The 26,817-nt window shown below is 37.3% G+C and overlaps 1 protein-coding gene across 8 annotated transcripts in view; it reads left to right on the forward strand.

The window, feature by feature from the left end:
- NRXN3 (neurexin 3) overlaps positions 1 to 26,817 on the forward strand; it is a 965,840-nt gene that overhangs the window by 701,531 nt on the left and 237,492 nt on the right. For all 8 annotated transcript variants that reach the window (XM_009993910.1, XM_009993916.1, XM_009993918.1 and 5 more), the window contains one exon: positions 6,278 to 6,459. In XM_009993910.1, coding sequence (XP_009992212.1) covers positions 6,278 to 6,459 — 182 coding nt within the window. The remainder of the gene's footprint in view (positions 1 to 6,277; positions 6,460 to 26,817) is intronic.

Below are 26,817 nucleotides of genomic sequence, written 5' to 3' on the forward strand. Positions count from 1 at the left end.
TTTTTCCCCAAGAGTGTACCAAGCAAGCATAAATAAGATGTTGAACTACCTGAATTAAGGCCTGAAGATCTATGCCACTGTTGGTTCCCTGACCAGATGCTGAGTTTATGCAGTAAATATGCAGTTTACCTTAAGTTGTGAACATAAGGGAGAAACCTTACATTTCAAGGCAGCGATCAAATTAATCTGACTGTATTTCAGACAAAACCTCCAATCTGTTTTATTGGAGTCTTACATTGGAACAGAAATTTTTCTGAGCAGGTCTTCTTTGTTACTTTCTTCATCCCCACTTGCTAGGAGAGAATATCTCTCTTAGATACCATGTTTTGGGAACTGTATTTTCATTATGTGGTCAATGATGCTTCCTGCTGCTGCAAATTTCATCTCCTTCCTGAGTTTCTGAAGATGCATGCCTGATCTCTTCTCACTTGTTTTCATGCCGGTATTCTATCTAACTTGCTTTCCTTTACTGTTGTGATGAAAATAGTAAAATGAACTGCCTAATCCAGGTACAATAAAATAAGGGTCACCATTACTTTATTTATTTATTTATTTGAATTCAGAAGACCTTCTGCCTTGTCTTATTGAGACTTTGTGGGAATTTTTTAATATCGGCATGAACTATCAGATCTTCATTATTTAATTGCCTCTTTAAAGGACTACCTGTGGTCACATACAATTTCTTACTGATTCCATCCCTTGACAATATTACTTCTTGAAAATAGCCTAAATTTTGGTTTTCTTCCAAGAAAGAAGAGCAAAATGTCATCATCACAAATTTTCCTGTAGCTTACCTAGAGATTTTTGTTCCAAAGGAGAAGGTTATGATTGGTAATAAACATAGTAGGACCTTTGCACCATCATATGAAGTACCCTAGGTGACTCGTCAGAATTAATGGAATAAGCAGAAAATATAGTTGGGCTATTAAAAAGGCACAAAATGTGAGGGTGGTGTGGAATGAAGTCCAAAAAAATAAGCAGTGGGTAAGGAAGATTCAGTGTTTCTTGTTTGTGGAATGTAAAGGTAAATTTCCAGTCCTCTTACAATAATTTTAATAAGTAAAACAATATCTATACTTTTTGAAGAATTTTATGTAAGAGAGAGAAGATACAATAGCTGAGGAGAAGGCATAGACCTTATCTTGCATGTTTTTTTAGGTAGGAAGTTGTCATTAACTTTACATAGCTTGTGGTTTTTGGTGAATTACCACCACAGTGATGATATTTAGGTTTGCAATGGGCCATGAGTGGCAGAGGACTGCAGAGCACCCGGTGTGGGAGGAAGCCATGAACTACTCTGTGCGCGGTTGCAGCTGGCTCTGACATTGATTAAAACAATCAACCACATGCCCCAACTTTGACCTGTCAGTGGAGCACATGGTGCTGCTGCTTGAACACAACACTTTTAAGAAACAGTAATAACCCTGGGGACTGGAGGTAGCATGTGTTTGAGAGGCACATGGAAGGAGACATTGATGAGGACACGCTGGAGACGTGCTCTTGGAGGAAGGCCCTCTGTGCTAGATGATGCTAAAACTAATTAAGTGAGATTACCCTACCTGATGTTGTTTTGTCAGCAGCAATGTTGTCACAAAGCCATGTGGGACCCTGGTCATAGATTTTGCTGTGTTGACTCGGGTAATGATCGTAGCTTGCAAATTGGCCTGAGTTTCTTATAATTTAATCTTAAAAGTCCTATTAGTTGTAAAAATCTAAATTGTGGCATTCACAGTGTGTTAAACTCATACTTGCATGTCAATACACAGTTGTTGCATTTAACCCTTTGATATATAAACATTGCTCTACCTGCCAAACTTTGTGTTTTCCTGGCCACGGCGAAATGACTGTATGTTGTGCTGTAGCTGAGGCAAAATAAATTATTGATGGCTTAGTAGATGCAAATAGAGAATTTGCAATAGAATATTTATTATGGGAAGATTCACAGTATCCCTAAGGCACAAAAGAAGTTATATCTTGTGCAGATGTGACAAACTTGTTTTCTACTGCTTTACAGGATTAGTTTTAGGCAGGATATGGCTGCTGCAGTCGTACTGTGTTGATTGAAGGATACTCTTCCTTAAGATAGATGTGTTTTTTTTATGTCTTTGGGCAATGATGAGGAAAAGTGATAACTGATTTCAAATTATAGGTGGTGGTGCCAAATTCAAGTACATGTTTCTTAGCACAACTCACTAGGTGGTTTTATTTGCGGTGGCTTGTATAATACTGCTTATAACTTTGTTGCTAGGAATTTTCCATGAGGATTGTTTGCCTCAAACTATTCTGTTTTGAATGAAACTGAATAATCAAATAGCTCTTTTCATGAATATAGCTAGTAAATATTTGCCTAAGCCAGATATGCAGACTTTAAATAGCAGCATTGTCATGTGTGTTGCAACATATCCACCTCTCTGATTTTTAAATTTCTAAATACCAAAATTGGAAGTTATAGTTGCAAGTGATGTCATTTCTGGGAAATGTCAACTGCCACTTTGCCAAACTATAAGTTTATCAGTTTATAAGATTTATGTAGGTTCAAGTTAGTGAGTTAGTGTTACATAGTTGAAGTGGTGAAGCACTTTAACAATAAATATAATGGAATTTATCAGTTCCTCAGATTTTTCTGTTTTCAGGCACAGCTGGTGTTGAATTTATTGAAGGAGATATATAACTAAACCTTGAATAATGAGGAAAAACTAAATGTCAAGTGGCTGCTCATTAATAGCCATTGTCTGTTTTTAATAGAAGGTGTCATAGAAAAAAAAAGTGTGCTCTTGTGTAATAAAGAGATCTGTAACAAAGCTTAGGTGCAATGAGAAGACCTCAAGCTGAACAGACTTTCATTTAATCATCTTTTTTTCAGTTTTTCACTGAAGTGGTCTACTGTCCTCTGCAGGACCACAAATAACGGATAGCTGCCAATTTAAGATCAGTATGGACCTCTGGAGGTATAGTCTAATCTGCTCACTCACACCACCATGAAGCAAGGCCAACCAGATAGAATTGTTTGTCTTGTTCAATTCTCTTGGAGTTATAAACTTCATAAACCTATGGTTGCTTCAGTCAAATAGAAGCAATTAAATCAAGTGTGTTTGTGTTGTATTTTAGAGTGGGGGGTTTGTGTGTTTTTTTGGTTTGGGGTTTTTCTTGTTTTGGGATTTGGGTTTTGTTTTTGTTTGGGTTTTTTGTTGGTTGGTTGTATTTTCTGGGGTTTTGTTTTGCTTGTTTGGGTTTTTTTGACTGCATTGTGGTAGTAACTCTTGTTATCCTCCCTCTTCCACTTTTACATGCTGTCTGCACCTTCTATTATCAGACTAGAGTGACTATTTTGTTCATACTTTGGGGAAAAAAGTGGTACTGGTGCAATGTTAATATGCAATCTCTTTCCAAAAAAGGCAATGGGCATCCTGCATACCCTTAAAAAGGTGGGGAAGGGAAGGAACCCAGCAAACAAGTGGCCAGTCTATCATTATGCAGATAATTCTGATCTGGACAATAAGGAAACAAATGCTGGATGCCAGACTTCAATTAACAGATTAGTTTGGACGGTGATGCTCTGATTGTTGCATATTATCTTAGTGCACAAACCCAAAGTACTGAATATCTTCAAGTTAGGCTTAGAAGCCTTAGAAGTGAAAATGGGCTCTTAAATCCCATGACAAGCTTATGAAGACATAATTGGTTCTAAGTGGTGCTTGTAGGAGCACTGACATGCTCTACCTGCAGCTGAATAGTTCTTAGACAAAGAAATCATCTGTCTTCATAAGTAGCAAAAAACTCTCTTCCAAGCTTGTCTTTTTTTGTTGAAGGACCTGATATCCAGTACAAAGAGAATGAGTAGAATTTGCAAGTCAAGTGATTAAAGGTTTGGAAAGTGGGTTTTAATCTATGAAGTTATCAACAATGTGTTAACTCATCTTGTTTCATTAATACATTGCTATGTTTTTCTACTAAGCAAAATTATGCCATTAAAGTCTTCAGTCTTTTAGACTAAACTTTCAGGAGAAAAAAAAAAAAGGTAAACTGAGGCTGCATATCTGTAATGTAGTTTACAGTGATTTTCTGTGCATGAGAAGAAGCCATAGAAAATTCACTACCCGATCATCTCCATCTATCTCTCTTCACGAGAGATTACAGATACAGTTGAGGATGCATTTAAACAAAAAGACAAGCAAAATTCCTATCTACCTATTTTTTAAGTGGTTGTGCAACCTCCATCTTGAGTTCAAAGCTGAATGAAGAGATAGAGTTCAGTCTGGAACTGAAATGTGCACAGTTGCAGTATGCCAATGTGCTCTTTTCTTAATTCAGAAATATGAGTGAAATTTTCTACTTAACCTTGATTTCAAAACCTTTTTTTTTTAATTTACTGGACATGCTCTGGTGGATATGCACAAACCTGGAAGTAAGGAAAAGTGGATTCATTTTAACTCTGTTTTTGAGTCAGCTGCTCACAAATAATTTCCCTTCCATGTGTCTGAGTTTTTGAGGTCTATTTTGGTAATATGTGCTGAGATGTCCACAGGAAGCCTCTTAAGCAAGGGCAAAGTGTATCAATTACTTCTACTAATATGTAGTATTTATTTGGAATTCAGGTTATAAGGAGCTTTAGTTGAACTGCAGTTTTGTAGGCAAGTGTAGAAGTTACCCATATGTGATTCCACGTGTATCTAATTATGTTGACTCTTTTCAGGGTTGCATGATACGTGTTGCTGATTGGTATATGATGGGGAAAAAAATAAATCATCAGCTGTAGTTTCTATCAGATTGGAAAATGTACCCAGCACGTTGCCTGTAATTTCTTCCAGATATGTCATCCCTGATGCAGTAGTGGGAGCTGGTTATTTTTGCCTCTTACTCTATAGCTCATGATACATTGTAATAGTGCTCAGAAAAGAGGTGCATCAAGCGGCTGAAGCTTTAAGATGTGTTTTTCCCGTCATACCTGTGGATTTGGTTCTAGGACAGGAATTTTAATCAAACTTTCTGAGAAATTCAGGGCCTGATTTTATAAGTGCTGAGTTATAAAATCTAGCTACTAATTCAGGGTGCTCAGTACAAGTGAGACTGTAAGCTCCAAATGCTTTTGCTTCTCAGCTTCTTCATCTGTGACAATAATTCCTCACTTGTGTGTCTGCCTTGCTAAGCTCAGATGGTGCTCATGAGTGTGGGAGGACAGTGTTCAGCTTTGAAGAGGTTTGGTGTTATCCTTAAATTTAAGGTCAAGGAATAAATTCCCAAGCTTACTGTAAAGACAAACCATCCTGTAAATATATTGACCAGATATCCAAAATTCTTAAGAAGCTTTGAGAAAAAGACAGTCTTCCATTGTGTGTGAATAGTCTTGAGCTGAAGACAAGCCCAGCCTTAAGGAGAGCTGGTGAATATTCCCTTTGGATCTCTATATAAGATTGAATCCCATGCTTCTGAAACAGGTGTGGATTGATTGTCATTGATTGTCATTTATCTTTATCTTAAGTGCTGGTTGTCTTTATTTAGGAATGTACTTCATTGAGTTGTGTACAGAAAAATTTTTTGGAGTTATTTATGCCTTTAGAGGAAGCTTGCTTGTTTGTTTGTAGTTCTGCTCTGATGTGTGTAGGAAGATGAGTATGTTCTGATTAACATACATGCACACTTAGATTAATCGCTTTAAGTGTTTGTGATTCTCAAGTCCATGCTCATTTGAAGGATGAACTTTCCATAAGGAGAGAATTACACTGTTTGTTATCAAGTCTAATGTTGCAAGGCTAATGGTGAAGGAACAGATATGTTTTGTCTGGTAAAAAGCTATTTCACCTTCATCTCTCCTTCCATCACAAAAAGTATCTAGCACTCAGATCCATTGCTCTACAAAGGAAAACTTGCAAGTCTGTAGAAGGAAGCATACATGTGTGAAGCTGAAGAGGGCAGTCTAGAGCAGTATTTCATGTGTCTTATATATGGAGTCAATTCCAATATCAAAGAGGGCCCAAAATGTCAGTTGTCACAAAATAGAAGACTTTTAGTATGTGTTGCTGTCTTCTGTTACCTGGTTGAGTCTGGAAACATATATTTTAATAATCTACTTGATTGTATTTTTCTAGAGTCTTGTTATGCTATCAATAGTCTGGCCAGTAGCAGGCATTAATTTCACCCTTTAACTAATTAAAAATGTATGCTTGCTTGTATTCTCTCAGCAATCATAGCCTTTTTACCAGAGTGGGCAAACAAGTAAATAACTAATATTAAATAACTAAATAACTAATAGTTATTTCTTTGGTTTTATGTTTTGTAGCTGGTGCCACGTATATATTTGGGAAGAGTGGAGGTCTCATCCTGTACACCTGGCCAGCTAATGACAGACCAAGCACGAGGACAGACCGTCTTGCTGTAGGCTTCAGCACAACGGTGAAGGATGGAATTCTTGTTCGGATTGACAGTGCCCCTGGGCTTGGTGATTTTCTGCAGCTGCATATCGTGAGTATAAATGGGCCCATGTCTATACCAGACCTGGGTTTCTGTTAATGAAATACACATTTGAAGAAAACTATTGCTATAAAATAATATGTGTCACACTCTGCACTTTCTTTAGCTTCAGCACATATTAAATTAACCTGCCTTAGCTAGTACTTTGGGCTTTTGTAGAATTACTGAATGGGATGCACAGGAAACCAAGTCTTGGTGCCAGAAGAAATTGGGGGAACACACCAAACCAAGGGGAAAAAAATAAAGACCTTAGGAGATACAATAGCAGTAGGGTTTAGGTTTATTTAAAAAATTGCATAAATATTTTGTGGCAGTGTTGATCTAATGTGTTATATACACCTTTCTGAATATAACTGCATTTATGGTGTAGAGCATTACTATTCTCAGAAGTCAGAGAATGAAATGGGTTGGGTTTTTGTCTCACTAAGAAAGTTAAGTGAGAACTGAACAGATCTTCAAGTTGATATAACTGATGCTTTAGCAAAATATTTCAAAAGCAGAAGAATATAATGTTTTTAGTACAACATGGCTTTGTAAAAAGAAAATACATATTTTTGTGAGAGCAAATATTAAAATAGAGTACTTGAATGAAGGTGACTTTAGGGAGAATTGAATTGTTTGAAGAAATGAGAACACTAAGAATGGAAACTTTTGAAATTTGTTATTTTTTGTGATTCTTTATGTGGTGAGTTGTTTACTTTGTTTTCCTTGGTAAATGAAGTAGCCAAGAAGTTTATTAGAGGTAGAAGCTGGTCATGTTACTTGATTCTCAGATTATTTTCAATGTCTTATTCATTAAGGGGAAAGCACCATTTGCAGGTTTTGAATGAGCTGGGGAGCTGTTGACATTTCACTGGATCTTGAAGATAAAACTAAATAGGAGGAATGCTGGGGCCCAAAACACAGACCTAATGTGAATGACTGAGGGTCTTAATCTGCTACTGAAATTTTCCATGTTCAGAATAATGTTAAGCACTGTGTATATTGCAGGGTGGTTCTGAAACAAGGGTCAGGGCTGGTACTCATCACTACCATTTTAAGTTTTGAATTTTATTTTAATCTGAATTGTATTGTGAAATTCAGATTTATTTGAATGGACTAGAATATGGTCGTTAGCCATTAGACTGTCAGTATGACTTGCATGGAGCCAGGGGAAACAGTCAGCAAGGCACCTGCTGGGCTGGATTTCCCAATCCCAGTATGGGGCTGGATGGGTGGTAGCGAACAGGTGTGTAGTGATTCCCCTATACCTGACAGTGTTCAAGGCCAGGTTGGATGAAGTTTTGGGCAACCTGGTTTAGTGGAGGGTGTTCCTGCCCATGCTGGGGGGTTGGAGCTGTATGATCTTTGGGGTGCCTTCTACCCCAAATCATTCAATTATACTATGAATTTGTTGAGTCTTGGAAAAAGAGGTCTAAGATGGGATCTTGCTCTTGGCTGCCTAATGGGATGTTACAGAGGAAATGGAAGTCAGGCTTCTCTTTGTGATGCTAAGCTGAAGGAAGAGGTGAAACAGACATAAGAAACAAAAAGAAAATTTTAGTCCTATGTTAAGAACTTGTACAATGAGCCTTTTTGGTATTAATAATGAAAGCACATTGCTTTTCTCTATACCTTGGTCTCAGATATTATCAATTCCACCCGTAAAAATAAGTTCAAATTAATTTTTTCGTGAGTGATCTTTTCTTAACATTATAATGAATTTTGCTGGATAGATTGAAACAAATCACACAAACTTAACCTGAGGTGGAAACATTCATTAAAACAAAACAAACCAAACATAAAACCCAACAAAACAAAATAAAAAAACAACCACAAAACCAGTTCATTATTTTCTCTTTCCAGTCAGTTTTAGAAAGGAATTAAAGGGTTTTTTTTTAATCCTCCCTACGTATTTTATTTAAACTACTCTGAATGGCATGATGCTAGTTTCAGATGGTTTCAGATCTAAATTAAAGCTATTCATTGTGGCTTTAATGCTGAAGGTTGTCTGCTTCCTGTGTAGTTTGGCCAGGTTTATCCATGAAGATGTATACTAGTAGCAAATACAGAACTTATTCAGCTTTCATTTCACTTGTTCTTTTGTGGTCAGGGTGGATTAGGAGGATTTGTGACTCATTCATGAGGAGCAAAGGCATGCTGCTGGGCTCTTCTGGGTATGGTAATACTGTTCATCTTGTATATTGCTGACGCTACCTAAATGTTCAAATAAAAAAATGTAGTCTGAGACTCATGCTGTTATAGGCAATAGAAAAGTTGAAGAGGAACTTTTTGAAGTTTTATTGGCTTCTCGAATATCTGTAAGACTTTGCTACCTCTGGTTTATGGTTCAAAGTCAGAGAAGTGGGCTCATGATTATTTTGGAAGAAGTTGAAAGCTGAAATGAAAGATGCATCTTGAAATGACATTTAAAATGCAACACCATATAGGACTTTTTATTTAGCAAAATACAAACAAGCTTTTCATGAGACCAAGATTATTTCATAACTGACTGAAAACTACCACATGCTTCATGCTGTCATATTCAAAGACTATCCATTTTCCTATCTTTTAAAAGCTTGTCCATTAGGCCATTTTCAAGTGTAAAGAAAAATAATGCATTGTGGTTCAAATTATAATAGAAATATGGGGGAAAAATAAAATTAGATCAGAGCTATGGAAGCAGATTAAACTGATAATAAAGTTTTAAAACTGCAAATACTTAATCCATAAAGCAAATTGTAGGAGAAAGATAAAATAGGTATTAAAACAGGGAAGACCAATGTAAATGTACTTTATTTTATGTATATTAGCAACTCCATATTTTCAGAAGTAATTATATTTAATAGTAAAAGTAGAAGAGATATTCATGGATAAGTATTGGAGAGATCTCTTCTTCTGGGGCCTTTCTGCATATTCCAATCATAAACTTTCTTTTTTTACATTAATTTTTTTTTAAATTTTATACTATTTACTGGATTCTGACCTCTTCTCACTTCCCTGGATGTTCTCTTGGTGATAACAGGTGACAAAAGCCACCTGGTGATCATTATTTTCTAATGGGAATCACTAAAATCCAAAATATTTAGTTTGTCAAGCTCTGGTCCTATTTTAAAGATGGTAAAAGTGACTCATACTCAGCTAAGGATCCTTATTAAGAGTTTGCCTGCTTTTTTAATGCAACTTACTTTCTGGACTTTTTTTTTTTTTTTTTTTTTTTTTTGGTAACACCATGCCTTATTAACAAGTTATATATTTGCTTATTTAAATTATGGTTGTTCTGTTTGGATTCATTTTTTAATTGAGTCTTTCAGACACCGTAGAAATTTATTGACTAAGGCTTCTGTTTTATGTGACAAAAAATTACAGCCTCTGAAACTCTTTTCTCAACTGATTTACAATGAAATGCAAGCTGGCAGCCCTGCAAAAATATATGGCATACTATCCAATGTTGTTGTATATGAAGCATGAGGTGTTTGTGTGAACCAACAGTAGCACATGGAAAGAGAGTGTTGTTATAGCCTCAAATCCCTCCTTATTAGATTATTTTTTTTCCGTGACAATTCATTCAAAGCACCAAGTCCAAACCTGTACCAGAAAATTGCCTTCCCTGATGGATGCTTCAAAGACTGCATGTATGAGTTGTGGTTGAATGTTTCTAAACTTGCATTCACCTTACACTACCACACCTATTTTGTAATTTACAACATGCAAAAATCTTCATATTACTAAAATGGGGAGAGGAAGATGGCTATAGGCAATGATGGATATCATTCTGGTGATGACTATGGAGAGAAAAATCACCCTCCATGTGCACTGCTGGTTTGTTCTGCAGTTTTTCAGTTTGATGTGTATTGTAAGCTGCCATCTCATGACTGGCTTTCCAGAATAGTGTTGTGAGATTGGTACAGTGTCTGAATTGCTTGTAGAAAGTAGACTCTTGGCTTGGGCAAAAAGACTAGTGATTTTTGGAGGAGTTTTGGTTAAGTAATCCCGAGCTCGTGGGGATAGATCACTATGATAGTATCAGGCTGGAAATAAAGGCAATGGTATTTGACGTAGTATGTTTTGATGACTATTCAGTAAGTATAAGAAAGTCTTCCCTGAGTTAGAGAAGTCATTGTTAAATAGGAATGAGTATAAACGGAAGAAAATGTATGTGTACATTCTGCCATATTTTTTTTTCAGTTATACTGTTACGCCATGTCACCATTTGACTCAGGTTCAACAACAGTGCTCTCAATCCCCTCCCCCTCCCACCCAGGTAGGGAAGGAGAGAGAAAAAAGGAGAGTCACTTTCCTGGATTAAAAACTAAACTACGCAGCTTTAATTAAACACTAATGAGAAAAGAAAATATATACAATTATATACAGATATGTTCAGATATGTGCAAAAGCCTCTCACCTCCCCCCACTCCCATCAACTCCCAAAGCATCTCCTTAGCTGGGAACAGTCCTGAAAAACTCCGGAGCTGCTGGAGAAAGCACAGAGTGATGAAGGTCAGGAGAGCTTGAGGCTGGGGGTTGACGATGATGGATGGACGGAGTCCTCCCTGGATGCTGGCCATGGACAGAAGAGAAGGGACGAAGAAGAAGCAGGAAGGAAGTTGTCTTCTGTGATCTCTGACCTTCCTCTGAGCTTACATAGATATATGGAATGGAATATCTCTGCCCAATTTTGCTGTCTGTCTAACTCAGCCTCCTATGAGGGGGTCATAGATCTCCCTGTAGTGTCTGAACCGGCAGAGTGAAGGTGCGACCTTGAAGACCCAGCAGTTAGAAAAGCATTCCTCTCTTATCAGTCTTAGTTGGAACGCTCTGGTACTAGTTAAAAGAAAGCTTACTGAAGGAAAACAATAATCAGCAAAAGGAAAATTGGCTTAATCCTGGCTCAAACTAGGACAGGCCAAAATCTGTGTTTGAGTCTATGGGTGTAGAGACAATCCTGGCTCTTCTGTACAGAGTGTTCCCTGAAGACTCTCTCCAAAACTGCAGTGCCCAGCTGCAGTACAATGTCTTCTGAGCAGAGATAGATGTATACGAACTGGAATCAGAAGGATAACCACCGAGGGTGTATGGTGAACTGAATATATTAAGGGGTAAACTGAGATAATAAATGGAGTTGTTTACTTTTCTAAAACCAAGATCACCTTGATGCAAAATATTTTAACCTTACTTAGGCTGAAGTTGGAGTGGGCATTGAAAGACTTACGTTTTCTACCTAAGGAAACAGAAATAAGAAGGTTTCCTTAAAACTAGCCTGTTTTATTTTGCAGGCAGTGTATCTACAGAGGCTATAAAACATGGGGAAAATTTGGCTTTCTGCTTCGATCCCCTATCTTGTGTTTTGCTTTTTTTAGCTGCCTTACTGTCTTTATGACTGCAGTTTTATCTTAAAATGTATGTTTCACCATGTTAGACCTTTTCATTCTTGTATAAACGTTTTCAGGTTTTGTTTGTTTATTTTTTGTGAATATAGGTAACTTCATCTTATCTTCATCTTGTTTGCATGGTTATGCTTTCGAAATAGAGCTATTTATAGATGTTTTACGATGAAGCATGCCAGTGGATAACCAAAAGGTGAGGTGGGGCAAAGGCTGTTTTGTTGAAGCAAGAAGTTTTTCTCTTGTGTCACTGGCTGGATATAGGAGACACCATCTTGGCTAATGCATCTAGCTGAGGAAATGAACTACTAGTGAATGAGAGTGGCTAAACTGTGTACTGGTGAGTGAAGGCAATTAGGAAGAGCTTTCAAGCAGAATATTATGTTGTTTGGATCCTTAGAAGTTCTAAAAGAACAGGCTGTCTAAATAAACTTTCCATCAAGAAAAAAATCTAGCAACCTACTTGAGGAAGCACTCTGCAGGTGTCCTGCAATTATTAACGTACAAAAACTATCCAAATGTAGCCTTCTGTTAGGGGTAAGTTCTCTGGCAGAGACTTCTGAATATATTGTCTTTAATAGGTGCAACCTGAGGATTAATATATGCATGAAGACTTGAAACCATGACTGCTAGCTTAGCAAGCAAAATAGTAAGTGAGCTGAATGAGGAAATAGAATTGTTCTGAGTTTGTTAGAGTATGAAAATTCAGCAGAAACTCTTTGATTTCTTCAGATATATATATCTTGTGAATGTTTGTAGCTTTGGCTTGTCAATACTTGAAGCTATCACTAAATTTTTGCTGATGCCTTTAATCTAACTAAGGTTGCATAATATTTAAGCTAACTGAAGATTGGCTATATAGTCCTCATATGAGATTTGACATATATATCTATATACGCACTGCAGTACCTTAAACAGTATCTTGAAACCCCAGCAGAACCTCCACTGCATGCAATGGAGTAGGTTTTTGCCTATCTGCATGTGCCAGATAGAGTGCTGGCATCACAAGGATTGGGTTGGAAGTAATTCTGTCCCCTAGCAACATTGTATAACTTAGGAGACTCTAAGGATTAAACTTCTGCATTGCAGATGGGTTCTGAGGATCTCACAGAGAACATCACAAGTGTTTACCTCCCTTCTGTAATTATTTGTATTAATAAATACAAGTGACATCATCCTTTTTGCTTAGGATGGCAGTCATCTTCAGCTGAGACTTTCTTCTTAATTGCACTCTATTTCTCTATGTTGATCACAACAAGATTATTTAAGTGCATCTATGTTGATCAACACAGAAGCAGATTAGCAGCATGCATACTGTCAGTTACTGCTTTTTCTTAAATGGAAAAGTAATTTCTAGTTGATGACTGGTAAATGTTTATATCACTTGAATTTGTTTGCCCCAAATTGTGGCTTCTCTGAATAAGGAGGGAAATAGCAGAAAAAAATGAAATTATTTTGTAATTTCTAAAACAAAACCTAAGAAAGTGAGCAGAAGACAAACGTATTGATAGGATGGATAACAAAGATATTTCCTTCAAAAAAAGCCTATCCAAAGGCATAACAGGCATTCCACTGAGGGATGCAAATGTTGTCTCTGGGTAACAATGTTTAGTGCATGCTGTAGAGGTGAATTTCTCAGTACTTCATACATATAACAAATGACTTTTTTCTTGTCATCACAACATGTTTAGTACCTGTCACTTATTATTGAAAATATTTGTTGGAGGATGGTAAAATTACCCCAAAGACTAACTTGTAAGTTAAAAGACAAACCGCAATATATTCAGAAGTCAGTGAGTAGGCTGGGGGGTGCACAAGAATTTGGAAAGGAACAGAGCTGGGACAAATAACCCAAATAGACCAAAGGAATATTCCATACCATAAAATGTGCTCAGCAATAAAAAAGGCAGGGAAAAGGAAGAGGGGATGCTGGTGCTAATGGCCTGTGTCTTTCCAAATAACTATTACAGGTGCTGAGTCGCCCTCTTACTAGGAAGTGGCTTAACATCTGCCTGCCAGTAGGAAGCTTTGCTTCACTTACTAAACTGTATTGCTCTTGATCTAGTAGTTTTCTCATTTTTGCCCTCTGATTTTTTTTTATCCTGTCCCAGTGAGGTAGGAGTGAATGAATGAGCAGCTGGGTAAGTGTTTATTTACTTGCCAGGGCCAACCCATCCCACATAGTCTTTACCTGGAAGAGTGCCTCAGTTCATGATCAAGTACTTTGAAAATACTTAATGTACAAAGAGGATACTATATGCAGGCCATCCACACACCAAAAAAATGGAGCATAAGATCAGGTTTATAGAATGAAAAAAAATAGCAAATATCATTATTTTGTCTGTGAGAGTCTATATCTGAGTTAACATAAAATTTGAGGTATGCACATCACTGTCTGCTTTGTCAGCTGGTACGAAATTGCCAAATATCCTGAATTTTTGTTTGGTTGTTGTTGTTGTTGTTTTTAAATGGAAGAGTTATGTATAAATATCCAAGGATTCTGTCCCAAAATGCCCTCAGCTTTTTCTTGTCCTTTTGTAAACTCTTTGCGTCCACTAAGTCCCATGTGTTTGTGCATGCTGCATTTATTGTTCCCTTGAGCACAGAAGAGTTAGTAAAGGAAAACTAATTTGAAGAAATAAAATGGACCTTCAGGTTTCAAAACAGCTTAAAACATGTTATTTTTACTTCTTTATTTTATTATTATTTTTAAAAGATGTTTGTAAACCCATTTTTTATGTATTTGAACTATTTCACATTACACATAGGAATGGTCCACACATTTTTGTCTACTAGACTTAGAAAAGAGTTTTTGTGGTGGGAAATGAATGGTTGAAATTAAACCATTGCTAGTTAAGGAGCTTCTCTCTCCAGTGTGCCTGTTTATGGCTGGCACAATTTGGCACTATGCCTCATCCACGTTATCTCAATGACCTTCTGAGCTTAGTCCCTGCTTTGTTGCCAGTGGCTGTATCAGGTGTATGAATGAATGTACGTAGCTGAATGCAGTGGTGCAAGAAATAGCACTCTGATGTCCTTTAGCTAAAGATGATGGATTTTAGATCCCTAGCTCCATTCAGACAGTGTGAAAGCTCATTGCTTTTATTCAGGGATTAATTAACTCTTTGCTCGGTGACAGTTTGTCTATAGATTCTAGTGCTTTTGCTGTTGTTATTGGACGTTGAGAAGGTGATTAGTAAAAATCAGTAAAATGATAAAATCAGACCCTGAGTTAGCCTGATTAGAGTCACAAATCTGAAAAAAATAATCTTGTGTCTTTGGCTCTGCAGAAGAGCTGAGTTCAGCTGGACAATGCAGAGTGAAAATTAAGAATTGGAGGAAATTGAGGACGAATCAATGGCAAGTTACATGGGTAATTTTGTGAAGCCTGGCTTAAAGATAGGGATAACTAAATACACTGTCTTCACTGATTTTGCATGAAAAGAGAGAGCTTTGCTGCTTCATCAAGGAAGCAGACTTCTGTGAATAAGATAATGGTTTGTTAGAGTTGACAGAATTAACAGCATCTATTTCAGAGCACACACTTGCCCATATTAGTGTTGTACATCTTGCAAAGTCGTAGCCTAGTAATTCAGTGTAAGTGCAGAAATAAAAACTACTGTCCTCATTAGAAGAGAAAATCTCAAGAGGCTTGCTTATGTGCTTATGTGAGAGATTCATCCCTAAATATATGGCCTCTGTTTAAAATACATTCTGAAGCTTAAAACTTATTTTGTAAATGCTTGTTTTAGGAATTATTGTAGTTCTATGAATAGCTATTAGGTGTCAAATAATAAAATCTCAGAGTATCTCACAGTATCTATCCAAAGACCCTGAATGGCAATGTTATGTTATTGCTTGTTCTTTTACACTGGATAAACAAATACTGTGTTTGGCTTAATATTTATTTTGCTTTCTTCTGTGACTGTATGTGTAATCTAAGACTGCATTATATATACAAATTTTAGTAAAACTTAAGCTGAATTGTCTTTATTCTTTTTGCAGTACTGCTTCTTAGCATTTCAGAACTAATAATTGGGATTTTTGTAGTTTGTCACACAGTCTTGTCAGTGAATGAGTAAACCAGAAAATATTCAAACTTTTTATGATGCTGACAAAATAGAGATTTGGCTTCTTGACGTTTTTCTTTTAAGTACTAAATACAAAGGAGTGAAGCAGTGAGGGGTTTTTTTCCAGCTGGGTCAAAGAAAGAAGCTCAGAAAATCTCCGCGAAAGTTCTTTTCTTGAAATACCCAACATGTGAAAGAGATGTGTGACGTTTTTAGTGTTCATTCTGAAGAAAAGAAAAAAAAAAAAAAAAAGGCTAAAACCTTTTATATTTGTAGACTCTAGTAACTATTGGCAACATATACTCTTCTCTTTTACAAGAACATCAAATTTACAAGCTTGTTCAGACCAACCCATCTCACTTCTGTATGCTTGGATAAATTGCACTAATAGATTCTAAATTCAATCTGTTTGTAATTAAAGCCTTTATCACCTTCTCTATGGTTGCATCAAAAAAGTAAAATAAAAATCTTGATCTTTGTGTTAATGAATAGCAGCACGGTAGGACGCTAATTCACTGCACATTCAAACATACTGAGTACTACTCAGAAGCAATTAAACAAGGGCAACTGTCAGTTTAATTTACCCCTGGCCTGGTATCTGATGTTACCTGCTCAACAAAGGTTAACAAATGTTTGATATGATATCAACTACACCAAAATGAATTGTTTCTCTATTAAGCTTCTAGGAAGAACCTCTTAATCAGGAACATATTATTAAATCTTACTAGCAAGTATAAACTTGATCTAATCCACACAAGGTTACACTTAGTACTATGATTTTAATTTAAAGGATTTCAAAACTCAGTGCAGGGGAAAGATAACTTAATCACTGATATGCAGCTGATTCTGGGATAAAAATCAGCTGTTCCAGAAAACATAAAAGACTATTCCTGCATAGTTTTACATGGGAAATGAAATAAAATGCTGCTTTTCACATTCTACCAGGAAACTGCAGAGACAATTTTGAGAAGAAATTACACTGAAGTGGAGTTTGGCTGGAAGTGTAACATCCAAGTTTTTGTGAGTTTTCAAGAAAGGGTCACAGTTCTTATGCAGACACATTGCCTTAACAGTTGTTAGGATGCTTAAAGCAGATATATGCATTTCATTTTAAAACATCTATTAAATCAAAATACATCACAATGTGTTTTTGAAACATATATCCTTACCGAATGAGAGAACAAAGCATTCGAGATTAAATGTCTAGAGGTAACTATTGTTGAAGTAGTGGAGCTGTCTGGTTCTGAATATTCTCTTTTCTTAAATCAGAAGGCTTTGCAATGTGTCCTTCTGCATCCTGAGAGATTGGTTCAATACAAAAGCTGGGGTAATGGTAGTGCCCACAACACCTGCTGTTCCCCAGAACATCTGCTGTTGCCCACAACATAGAATCATTGAATGGTTTGGGTTGAAATAGACCTTAAATATCATCTAGTTCCAACTCCTTTGCATGGGCAGGGACACCTCCCACTAGAACAGGTTGCTCAAAGTCCCATGCAACCTGGCCTTTAACACTTCCAGGCAGACAGCATCCATAACTTCCCTGGACAGCTTTTTTTCAGTGTCTCAGCACACTCATAGTAAATATTTTTTAGTAATGTCTGACCTAAATCTGCCTTCTTCCAGTTTTAAGCCATTACGCATTGCTATCTCACTACATGCCCTCGTAAAAAATCCCTCCCACCCTTCCTGTAGACCCTCTTCAGGTACTGGAAAGCCACTATAAAGTCTCCCAAGAGACCTCTTCTCCAGGCTGAACAACCCCAATTTTCTCAGCCTGTCTTTCTAGGAGAGGTGCTCCAGCCCTCTGATTATTTTCATGGCTCTTCTCTGGACTCGCTCCAACAGCTCCATATCCTTCTTCTGTTGAAAGCTCTAGAACTGGACATGGTACAGCTATTGCCCACAACATCTGCTGTTGTCCACAACATCTGCAAGTTGTGTGTTGTGTTGTTGGGTTTTTTTCTCCATTTAAATGCTGATGGGGCCTGAACTTGTGTGTTGTTGGGATCTTTGGCTGAAGTAGTATTATTTGTGCTAATAAGCCTCTCCTGTTAGTTAACCTTTCAGTACATAAAGCATGACTGAACAATGATTTGAAAGGCTTTTATGTTAAGTACATGATACAGGCATTTTCCTCTTCCATCTTACATAAAAGAAGTGAGATGGGGGAACTGCAAACACACAGTCTGAAACCCAGCTGAAATAAAGCTTATGTAGTGTGAAAGCTCTCTTAAATATCTTGGTATATCTCTTTTTCTGCTACATTTAAATTCCTGGTGTTTTGTTTAAGCAGTTTGCAGCCTACAGGAAGAGACTGACTACCTCATATAACTGGTATAGTTTGGGCCCATGTAAAACATCACCTGAGCATGTTTTTGCCTATACCTGATAACCAAGTATACTACTAGCTCTGACTGTCCAAATGTACTTTCAGTGCACACAGTTACTGTTTTAGCTTATCTTTATTCTTGTTGATTACTGATGTCAGGAGTGCAGTTTCTGGAAACTGTGTAATAGAAATCATTAAGCAGGAGAGAGAAAAATATCTTATACTGACAAGGGCTTCCTTTGTTATGTTATCACATCTCTCTTATTCCATTATTTTTTGGCTATCTCATCTGAAAGCCAGTACCACACACAGGATTTCAAGTTTTGGATCATGTAAAACTGTTTAGTATGATGCTGCTCAGCTTAAAAGAGATGGTGGATTAACCAGTTCTGTAGGGAACTATGTCATGGTTCTAGTATACTATTTTAACTAGTGATAGGACTGAGATTCTCTGATTATGGTGGCATTTCCCAATTGTTTAAGGGGTCCTTGGGTGCATTGTTGAAACAATTTTTTTCAAATATTCTTATTATCCTTTAATACATGGTATATTGCATCCCAAATATAATTAGAGGCACAAGACCCTCAAAGGGCAATGATCTTTTGGCATAACTCAGGTGGGCAACATATGCTGCAGCATTGTAGATTGAAGTACTTTTATCTCCACAAAAAAAGCAGAGTTTAACACAGTGTTTCAGTAGTAGCCACTGGATATGCTCATATAATTAGCTGGGCAATGTGTGGAAAAAACTTGGGACTTGCTGAAAGGTAATTAAGATATGCAACTAGGGGGAGTTCAAGGAAGATGTAGGAGTTCCCTTTGGGTGCTGTTTTCTGGATGTTGTTGTACAAGTGTACTGAAGAGTTGGGGCAGGAAGGGTAATTTCAGGATGGAAGTCTTATCATGTTGAGAGTGCAGGCTTAGACTGCACGTCATCAAACATCCTGAGGAGTGTGGGATTCAGTACCTTTCTGCAGTAACAGTTTTACAGAAGTACTGCCTTCAATCACTACTTAAACTTGATTTTACATCCTGACAATTTCAGGAGAAATATACAAGAGAAATTTTAGTTCATTATTCTGTTACATGGAAGGGATTTTCTTGTGATGTGTTGAAGTATAATTGTACTGGTTGTGTCCAGTTGTGAGACTGCATAATTTTCTTATTGTGTTTGTTACTTCGACTAACTTGTATGTCCTTATCTGTGCAAGTCTTCTCTGTTTCTTTTAATGAAGAAATGTGGTACTTTTTGTGGTATTTTCAGTTCCTTGCACTGTTTTCTTGTCTTCTCTGCTCTATGTTTCTGTGGAGAAGGGAAGGAGGACATGTTTTCCTGTATTTCTTTAAATTGTTTTGCAATGGTTACTGAGAATTACCTTAATTTTAAAAAATCAAGTAAAGTCCATTTTGATTGGATTTTCTAGGAAAAAGGCACATAGTTCAGCCTCTCTTACATGTTAGAAGACTCTTTTGCTTGAAACTGGTTTAAGAATCCTTATCTGTGTCCTGATAAGAATTTGCTCCCTGTGTTACAAATGTGCTGGCTTTCTGATGGGGCAAAAAAAAATTGTTAGTTTTGGAGCTTCACAAAAGGATGAGGTTTTCGGAATTTCTGTCTGCGCATCTTAATTTTGGAGCACAGGACAGGAAGAGGACTACCTGGGTCATAAAGTCCAGTGTCCTACCCCTACAGGCAATTACACCACCACTGTTTGTTTTCTGTCTGTGTCAGAACTACCTAATGCCTTCCAGATTTCTGCTTCTGCCATTTCTCTTGAAATGCTGGAAGGAAAAAAAACAAACAAACAAACAAAAAACAAAAAAAAAACCCACAACAAAACAATCTTTCTAAAAGAATTTTTTTTCTTGAAACTTTAAAACTTAACCTACTTTCCAATTTATATGTATCATGTTTCCATTTAGATTCCATTTGTATTGTGCCAATATTGTCCTTCAGCTCATTTTGGTCATGATTATTATCTGTCAGCTGCATTTACAGAGAGGAATTGTATTGTGTCAGCAACTGCCCTCAGTGCCCCCAGGCTCTTCTGGGTTATCTGCACAATGGGGTATCATGAAGATATCCCGGGGATAATGCAAAGTCAAACATAAAAGTCCAGAAGTTGCAGCTGCAGGCAGATTTCTCTGCTTCTGCACCTGGAATGTTCAGCTATGTTCAGGAGGATTTATTCACTCAGCTGCAGCAGCAGATAAACATTGCTACTGTGTTTTACACCCAAGTTGGGTATTTGCAAGCTGTGTTGGGTATCTTTGCACCTTACACTTTGTTCTGGGCTTGGTTGGCTGTGTAGACCCAGCTCAGTGCACCTGCATGCAGATGTCATCCAAGCACATTTGTTCCAAAATTCTTTTACGGCAGTAGAGTGGGATCATTTTAAAGGACACATTTTTAACTAAAGTCTTTAAGTTCCCATCCAATGTGGTGGTGTTTATCACAACATGAACATTGGGTATATGTAATGCTTTTCTCTGAGCGCTCTTATTTTTCACAGGCAGCTGGTATTAAATAATAATGCTGAGTTAGAAGGGAGAGAGGCCATCCTCTGGTTTCCTTTTGTCAGGCTAGGAAATAAGCATTTTGACACATTTGATGACATGCTGGCTCAGTTAATAAAACCTGTATCAGAGAGGACATCATGTGATATGTAGTCTGGAGCCTTGCACTGATTCCCAAGATGGTTATTAATGGGCTTATGAACTTATGAATAGAGCATGGTAAATCTGGCCTTTGAGATAATTGAAAAGGCATCACTTGTAATGTGAGCAGCTGTGCTGAAGGATGATCACTGCTCTCTGGGGACAGAAGGTAATACCTTGTTGCATGCAATTTTGAACCAGTGCACCCAATATTGATCTACTTCAGCGATGTCTTAACATCCCTTGATCAGCTGATTTCTGTTTGCCCCACTCCTATCTCCCATCTCTCACAAGACCTATTTGTTAGCAGAGTCATTTAATTTCCTTAATGAAAAACTTAGGTTACGAAACTGGCTGTGAAAAGAAGTAGTATCTAGGAAAATGAGAGCTTTACAGAGGCACAGAGAGTATTTTGCCTTTAAAATATGTAGAAATAGGCAGAAAGGAGAAGTGTGAGCTCCTTTGTCCCCTTCATTTACATATTGCGTAGTCATTTCAGTATTCTCTGCATAACTCCTGGTCTTAATCTGACAGACCTTATTGTGACCAAAGTCATGAGAATACAGTAGACTTCTTGGTATTGCCACAGTGAGATATGTGATGCCTGATTTTCCTTGCTTTCTTCTTTATATAAAACATGGTCTTGAACAAAAGTGGCAAATTCTAGTTTTTAGATGACCTTTGAATATATCATGGCTGCTATTGTTGAGGGAAATGTTTATTTCCACAAGGGTATTATGAGTACACAATACCTCCGTTAATATTCCTCCTCTGTTAATAATAACATGGAGTTGTGCTAGACTTCAGCTCATCATGCACACTCCCCTGTGCTCACTGAAAGAAATTCCTGATTTGCAGCTACCCACGGAGCTGATGCTAGGTACTGATGATAGTTGCTGGTTCCTTTCACATTGACTCTCCTGTCTCTAAGCCACCTTTTTCTTGAGAGGATGAGTTGCATTGCTCCTTTCCCAGAACTGCTGATACAGTAAGTGGTTTGAGGATTAGGAGGTTACTTGTATCACCTGACCGAGGCCACGTCCAAAGAGTGCATTTGAGCTTGTCAAAGAGCTCAAAGCTTTAGCTGCTGGAAATTTTTCAATGCCTTTTAAGAAGTCAATAATTTTTAATGTTCATGTGGTTTTTGGACTGTATTGCAACTAGAACACATAGTTTGTGCCTCCTGCCTATAGGAATACATGATAAGGTCCTGAAACCAGACAAATATGGGGCAGGATGAGTTCATCTGATGGTATGTGCTCTCTGATAATATTGTTGCTTTCTTTCTTTACCAAGTGTAATGCTTAGTGGCATTGCCTGTCTTCACTGAAAGTTGTTTGTTTTTTTTTTACCAAACAGAAGAGTGGAAGTGAGAATAGTTGTTCCTTGTCACTGACTTAAAATGAGAAGAAAAAGAAATTTAAAAAAAAATAAAATTACTCCCTGCATAATTTGGGACTTTTGGCTTGTATCACCCAGACTAGAAAGCCGGTTGTCCACTTCGCTGTCAAACTACACTGTCTTGGTGTATAAATTAGAGATGACAGGAAACATTACAAACTGTAGCATAAGCCAGGAATCTCTGAAAAAAAAATAATCTGCTGCAAATATGGTGTGTCTGCAGCTGTGAATACAGCTTGTTTAAATGTCCCTGGAAGAAACAAGAGAGGGGGCTGTGCAGCCATCTGATTGTGTTATTGCATATATGTGAAACCATGTTTTGGGTGTAAATGGCAACGTGATAGCTGCAGGGTGGCTTCTGTGGGACAAGAAAAGGGGGTGCCCTGTGCTAGACTCAGCTGATCCAAAACCACTGCAGCACACAGCTGGGACCATCAGCCAAGCTGGTGGCATCTCTGTGAAACCATATTCAAGTAAGGGCAAAAATTGCCAGGAAGAGGAGGTTTGAGGAAAAGGGTGATAAACAGCAGAAACATCTGGGTTAGAGAAGGTGGAAGAGATGCTTCATTGCAGAGCATATATCCACTGCAACTCTTCGAAGTCCCCATGCTGGAGCAGAGAGATATTTCCAAAGCATCTGGCCTGTGGAGAGTCTACACTGGAGCAGAGGAAAAGTGTAAGGAAGGAGCAGCCAAGAGAAATCATTGTGTCCTGGCCATAACCTCTCCTCCTCCACCCTTTGCACAGTTGTTTCCTCACTGAGGGGACTGAATGCAACTTGTGGTGATGGCAAGGTGGGAGGAGAGAAGTTGAGCCTGAGTTAGGGGGAAGAAGAGATATTTTCCTTATGATTTAATGTTAGGCTTTTTGTTGCCCACTAACTAAGTCAGTAAATAATAACAATATATGAACTGGTAGTTAATTAATTTCCCCCAGCTGAGTTGATTTTGCCCACAACTGGTAAGTGATCTCCTTGTTCTTATCTTGGCCCAGGAACCTTCTTGCTCCTTTTTTCCTCAGCACAGGAGAGGACAAATTAGCAGGGAGAGTTTGACTGCCAGCCAGGTCCAAGCCCATCACCAAGCATTAGCAGTACTGTTTTGTGAAAAAGGAGGGTAAATCTCCTTTAATTCTTTTGTTGGTAAACCTGAGCCTATCCTATGTGACATGGCTAAATTTGACACTAGGGAGTGCTTTGAATCTAATAATGCTTTTTTTTTTTTTTTTAATGTAAAAAAAAAAAAAAAAAAGGAAAAAAAAAAAATCACTGCCGTTAGCAGTGAAAAAAAACTTCCACATCAAACTCTCCTGTTGTCAATCTGATCACACAGATTTTTGTCAGGAGGTGCCACTTGGAAAAGACAAGGGGTCATGGGCACAAGTAGCTCCTGGGGAGTTTCCTATTGAACATGAGGTAAATTTTTCTCCATGGAGACAGTGAAACATTGGAATAGTCTCCCAAGGGGAGTGGTGGATTGGACAGTTTTAAGTCTCAGCTTGACAGTCAGCCATCTCATATAAACTAGAGCAGTACCTAGAAAGGTTGGACCAGATGGTCCTTGAGGTCCCTTCCCACTTGGCGTTCTGTGATTCTACACTAGGGGGTGCTTTTGATCTAATAATTTTTTTTTTTTTTTTTTTAATGTAAAAAAAAAAAAAAAAGGTCAAAGATTAAAAGGTCAAGATAGCTAAAGATGTCTGCCTTAAATACAATAAATTTAGTCTTCAAATATTCATCACTGCATCTCATACCGGCCAAGTTTGGGGTGCTGCTTACAAGTCCTACCTCCCTTCCCATATCAGAGCTGTTAGTTAATAGAGTATAGATGGCATGGTTGGAAATGTGCGGTTATAAGGATGAACAAGAAACTGGTTTTTGGATTTTAGGCAAATTTAAATGAGGACATGGAACATAACTATATTAATTTAGTGATTTAAAAGAATCTAGAAACTCTCAAAGGACCTGGAATTAGTTTTAAAAATGTGGAAAGAATAATGTTTGAAGGTAAAAGGGTGCTTTATTGTTCTAATATAAACAACTCTGTTGTCTGACTTTTCTGAAAGAGTTCTTGACAGACTTTTCTTTTGAGAATTTTCCATGGAATTGATACTAGGTTTGAAGGTTTGGAATTACAATATCTAACAACCATAGTAGTTTGGTTTTTTTTTTGTTTTAGATTTCTCTGTTGCTTATGTCCTTTATGTTTGACTGACAGAATTACCTAAGCATGCATAAGACCAGCATGAAGAAGTATACTATATAATTTTAGTGCATGCTTCTGGACTTAGAGTAATATTTCTAGAACTGTAAGTGCAAATGTATTGTCAGCTTCTGCCCTCACATTTAGAGTGCTGGGGGATTCCTTCAAACCTTGGAAGCTCATTGATGTGACACATGGCATCATTAAAATGTACCAATCTGAGGAAAACTATGAATTAGTAAAAATGAAGGGAATATAGCCTTCAAAATAGGGGGTTGAGGAGATAGTATGATCCCTTTGGAATGAGGGTGAAACGGGCATTTCTCAAAGATCTGCCAAGAAAGTGCAAGTTAATACTAAAATGGTCCAGACCTTCCTGAAACCTTATAAATAAGACAGTCCCAAAGGTCAGCAGAAAAGTATCTGCAAGGAATAACTTACTCAAATGTAGGATAAAAGAGGATATAAGATTAATGTGGTTGTTGAATATCTTCTGGAAAATTTCTCTAAGCCTTTGCCTTGGACAATAGTTTACAGGCTACACTGAACAATCAAGTAGTTTAGTTACCCCAGAGAAAGTTGTCTCCTAAGGATAAAAGCTGAAGATAAGAACATAAATATTATTATTTAAAATAAAGGTTGTTCTTGAGATTTCTGATACAAAAAGGAATAGGAATTTTTCTCAAGTAGAAAGATAAATAGTGCCCATACGGTAGGGGAGGTTTGGTTAGGTAGGCTTAAATTATTTTAAAATTACCTCAGGAAGAAGGAATATGACATAATATTGCCAGTTCATGACAATATCATATACCAATTTATTGGAAAATGGCTACTACAATATCTGTTGTTATATAACAAACATAATCATCCAAGTTACATCTTAAAACTCAACTATAATGCTGCAAACGATAAGCCAGAAAATATTAAAAGCATCTTCAAGTTTTGAAAAATAGCAACTGAAAGATACTGTGCTTCCAGCAATAATGAAGAATGCTGGAGTAGGAAAAGAAAGATAAGAATAATTTCCTCTCAAGACAGATTCTATGTTGCATTTCCTAAGTATTTTTCCCCTTACTTTATAGTTTAAAAGTTATGAGGATTTTACCACTTTTTAGAAGTGATGATTTCAAAACTGAGTCAGCTCTCATATTTAATGTGGTAATAAAATGTTAATATTAATTGTTAGAAAAGCATGTTTCTATTAATACTTCTTAATTAAACATTTTTCTTCAATGATGGATATATTTTGCAAGGGAAATAAATTTCACATATGTGAAGACAATTAATAGGAGCTCTGCTTTCCTTTTCTAAGGATAATTTTCCTTGCTAATATCCTGACATCTTTCAAATTTGTCTATGATTATTCGAAAATACCAGTCTGTGGCAAACAGCTGGCAGCTCCTTTACTGTCTTAAGATGTGTATATTGCTTTTACTGATACATATACTTTAAAATGTATAGGTTGTTGCTGTTACTTTTCTTTACAAACAATGCAAACCCTACATAAAAACCTTCTGTGCCGAATGGTTCTTTGCTTCATTACCAGCAGCATTCAGTGACCCAGATGCAAGATCAGAGCCCCCTGCAATGGAGATGGAAAGCAGTTTCATCTTCCATCACCTTTCTTTCCGTAGAAGTCTCTTGTCTAAAAATGTATTTTGTTATCCTGCTTTGCTTGTGGGTTCTAATCATACAAGCAGAGTAATACAGTTGTAGAGAGATGTCATCAGCCGTAAAAACCTGTCACTGGCTTTTAAATATTTCTGGATATGAGGAAAGAGACTAGTGGACCAACTATTTAATAACTGATAGCTTTCATTAATGGCTTCAGCCTTCGTAATTAACCTTCTGTTTCATCTGAAACATGTCTACATTTTCAGGTCGAGCACTCAGGGTGGGATACACTGAACTGTCAAAATGAAATATGAAGTGATGTGCTGGGAACTCCAGAGCAGGTTACACACAGCACTGGGAGTCAGAGAAAAGCTCTGTTTAAAATTCACTGTTATGTGCCAGCTTTATTACATATACTTGTATTATATCAGCTTTTTGGTTCAGTCCACCTGTAATGCCACAGCAGTTGTTTAAATGATAGAATGATATTTACTGATCTTGGAATAAATTTTGGAAGACCCTTGTACAACACATGACAGGGGCCAGGGTGCTTTTTTATTGTGCACAAACCCGTCAATGAAGCCCTCCATGTCCAACCTGAGACAGAGTATTGCACAGAGATGCATTCTTCTTCACTGGTACTTTTTGTTGTTCTGCTGAGGACATTGTACCTCAAAACATGTATAATTGGCTTTTATGCCAGTTTCAA

Source organism: Chaetura pelagica, unplaced genomic scaffold, assembly GCF_000747805.2.
Source record: "Chaetura pelagica isolate M959 unplaced genomic scaffold, ChaPel_1.0 scaffold11, whole genome shotgun sequence".
NCBI classification, from domain to species: Eukaryota; Metazoa; Chordata; class Aves; order Apodiformes; family Apodidae; genus Chaetura; species Chaetura pelagica.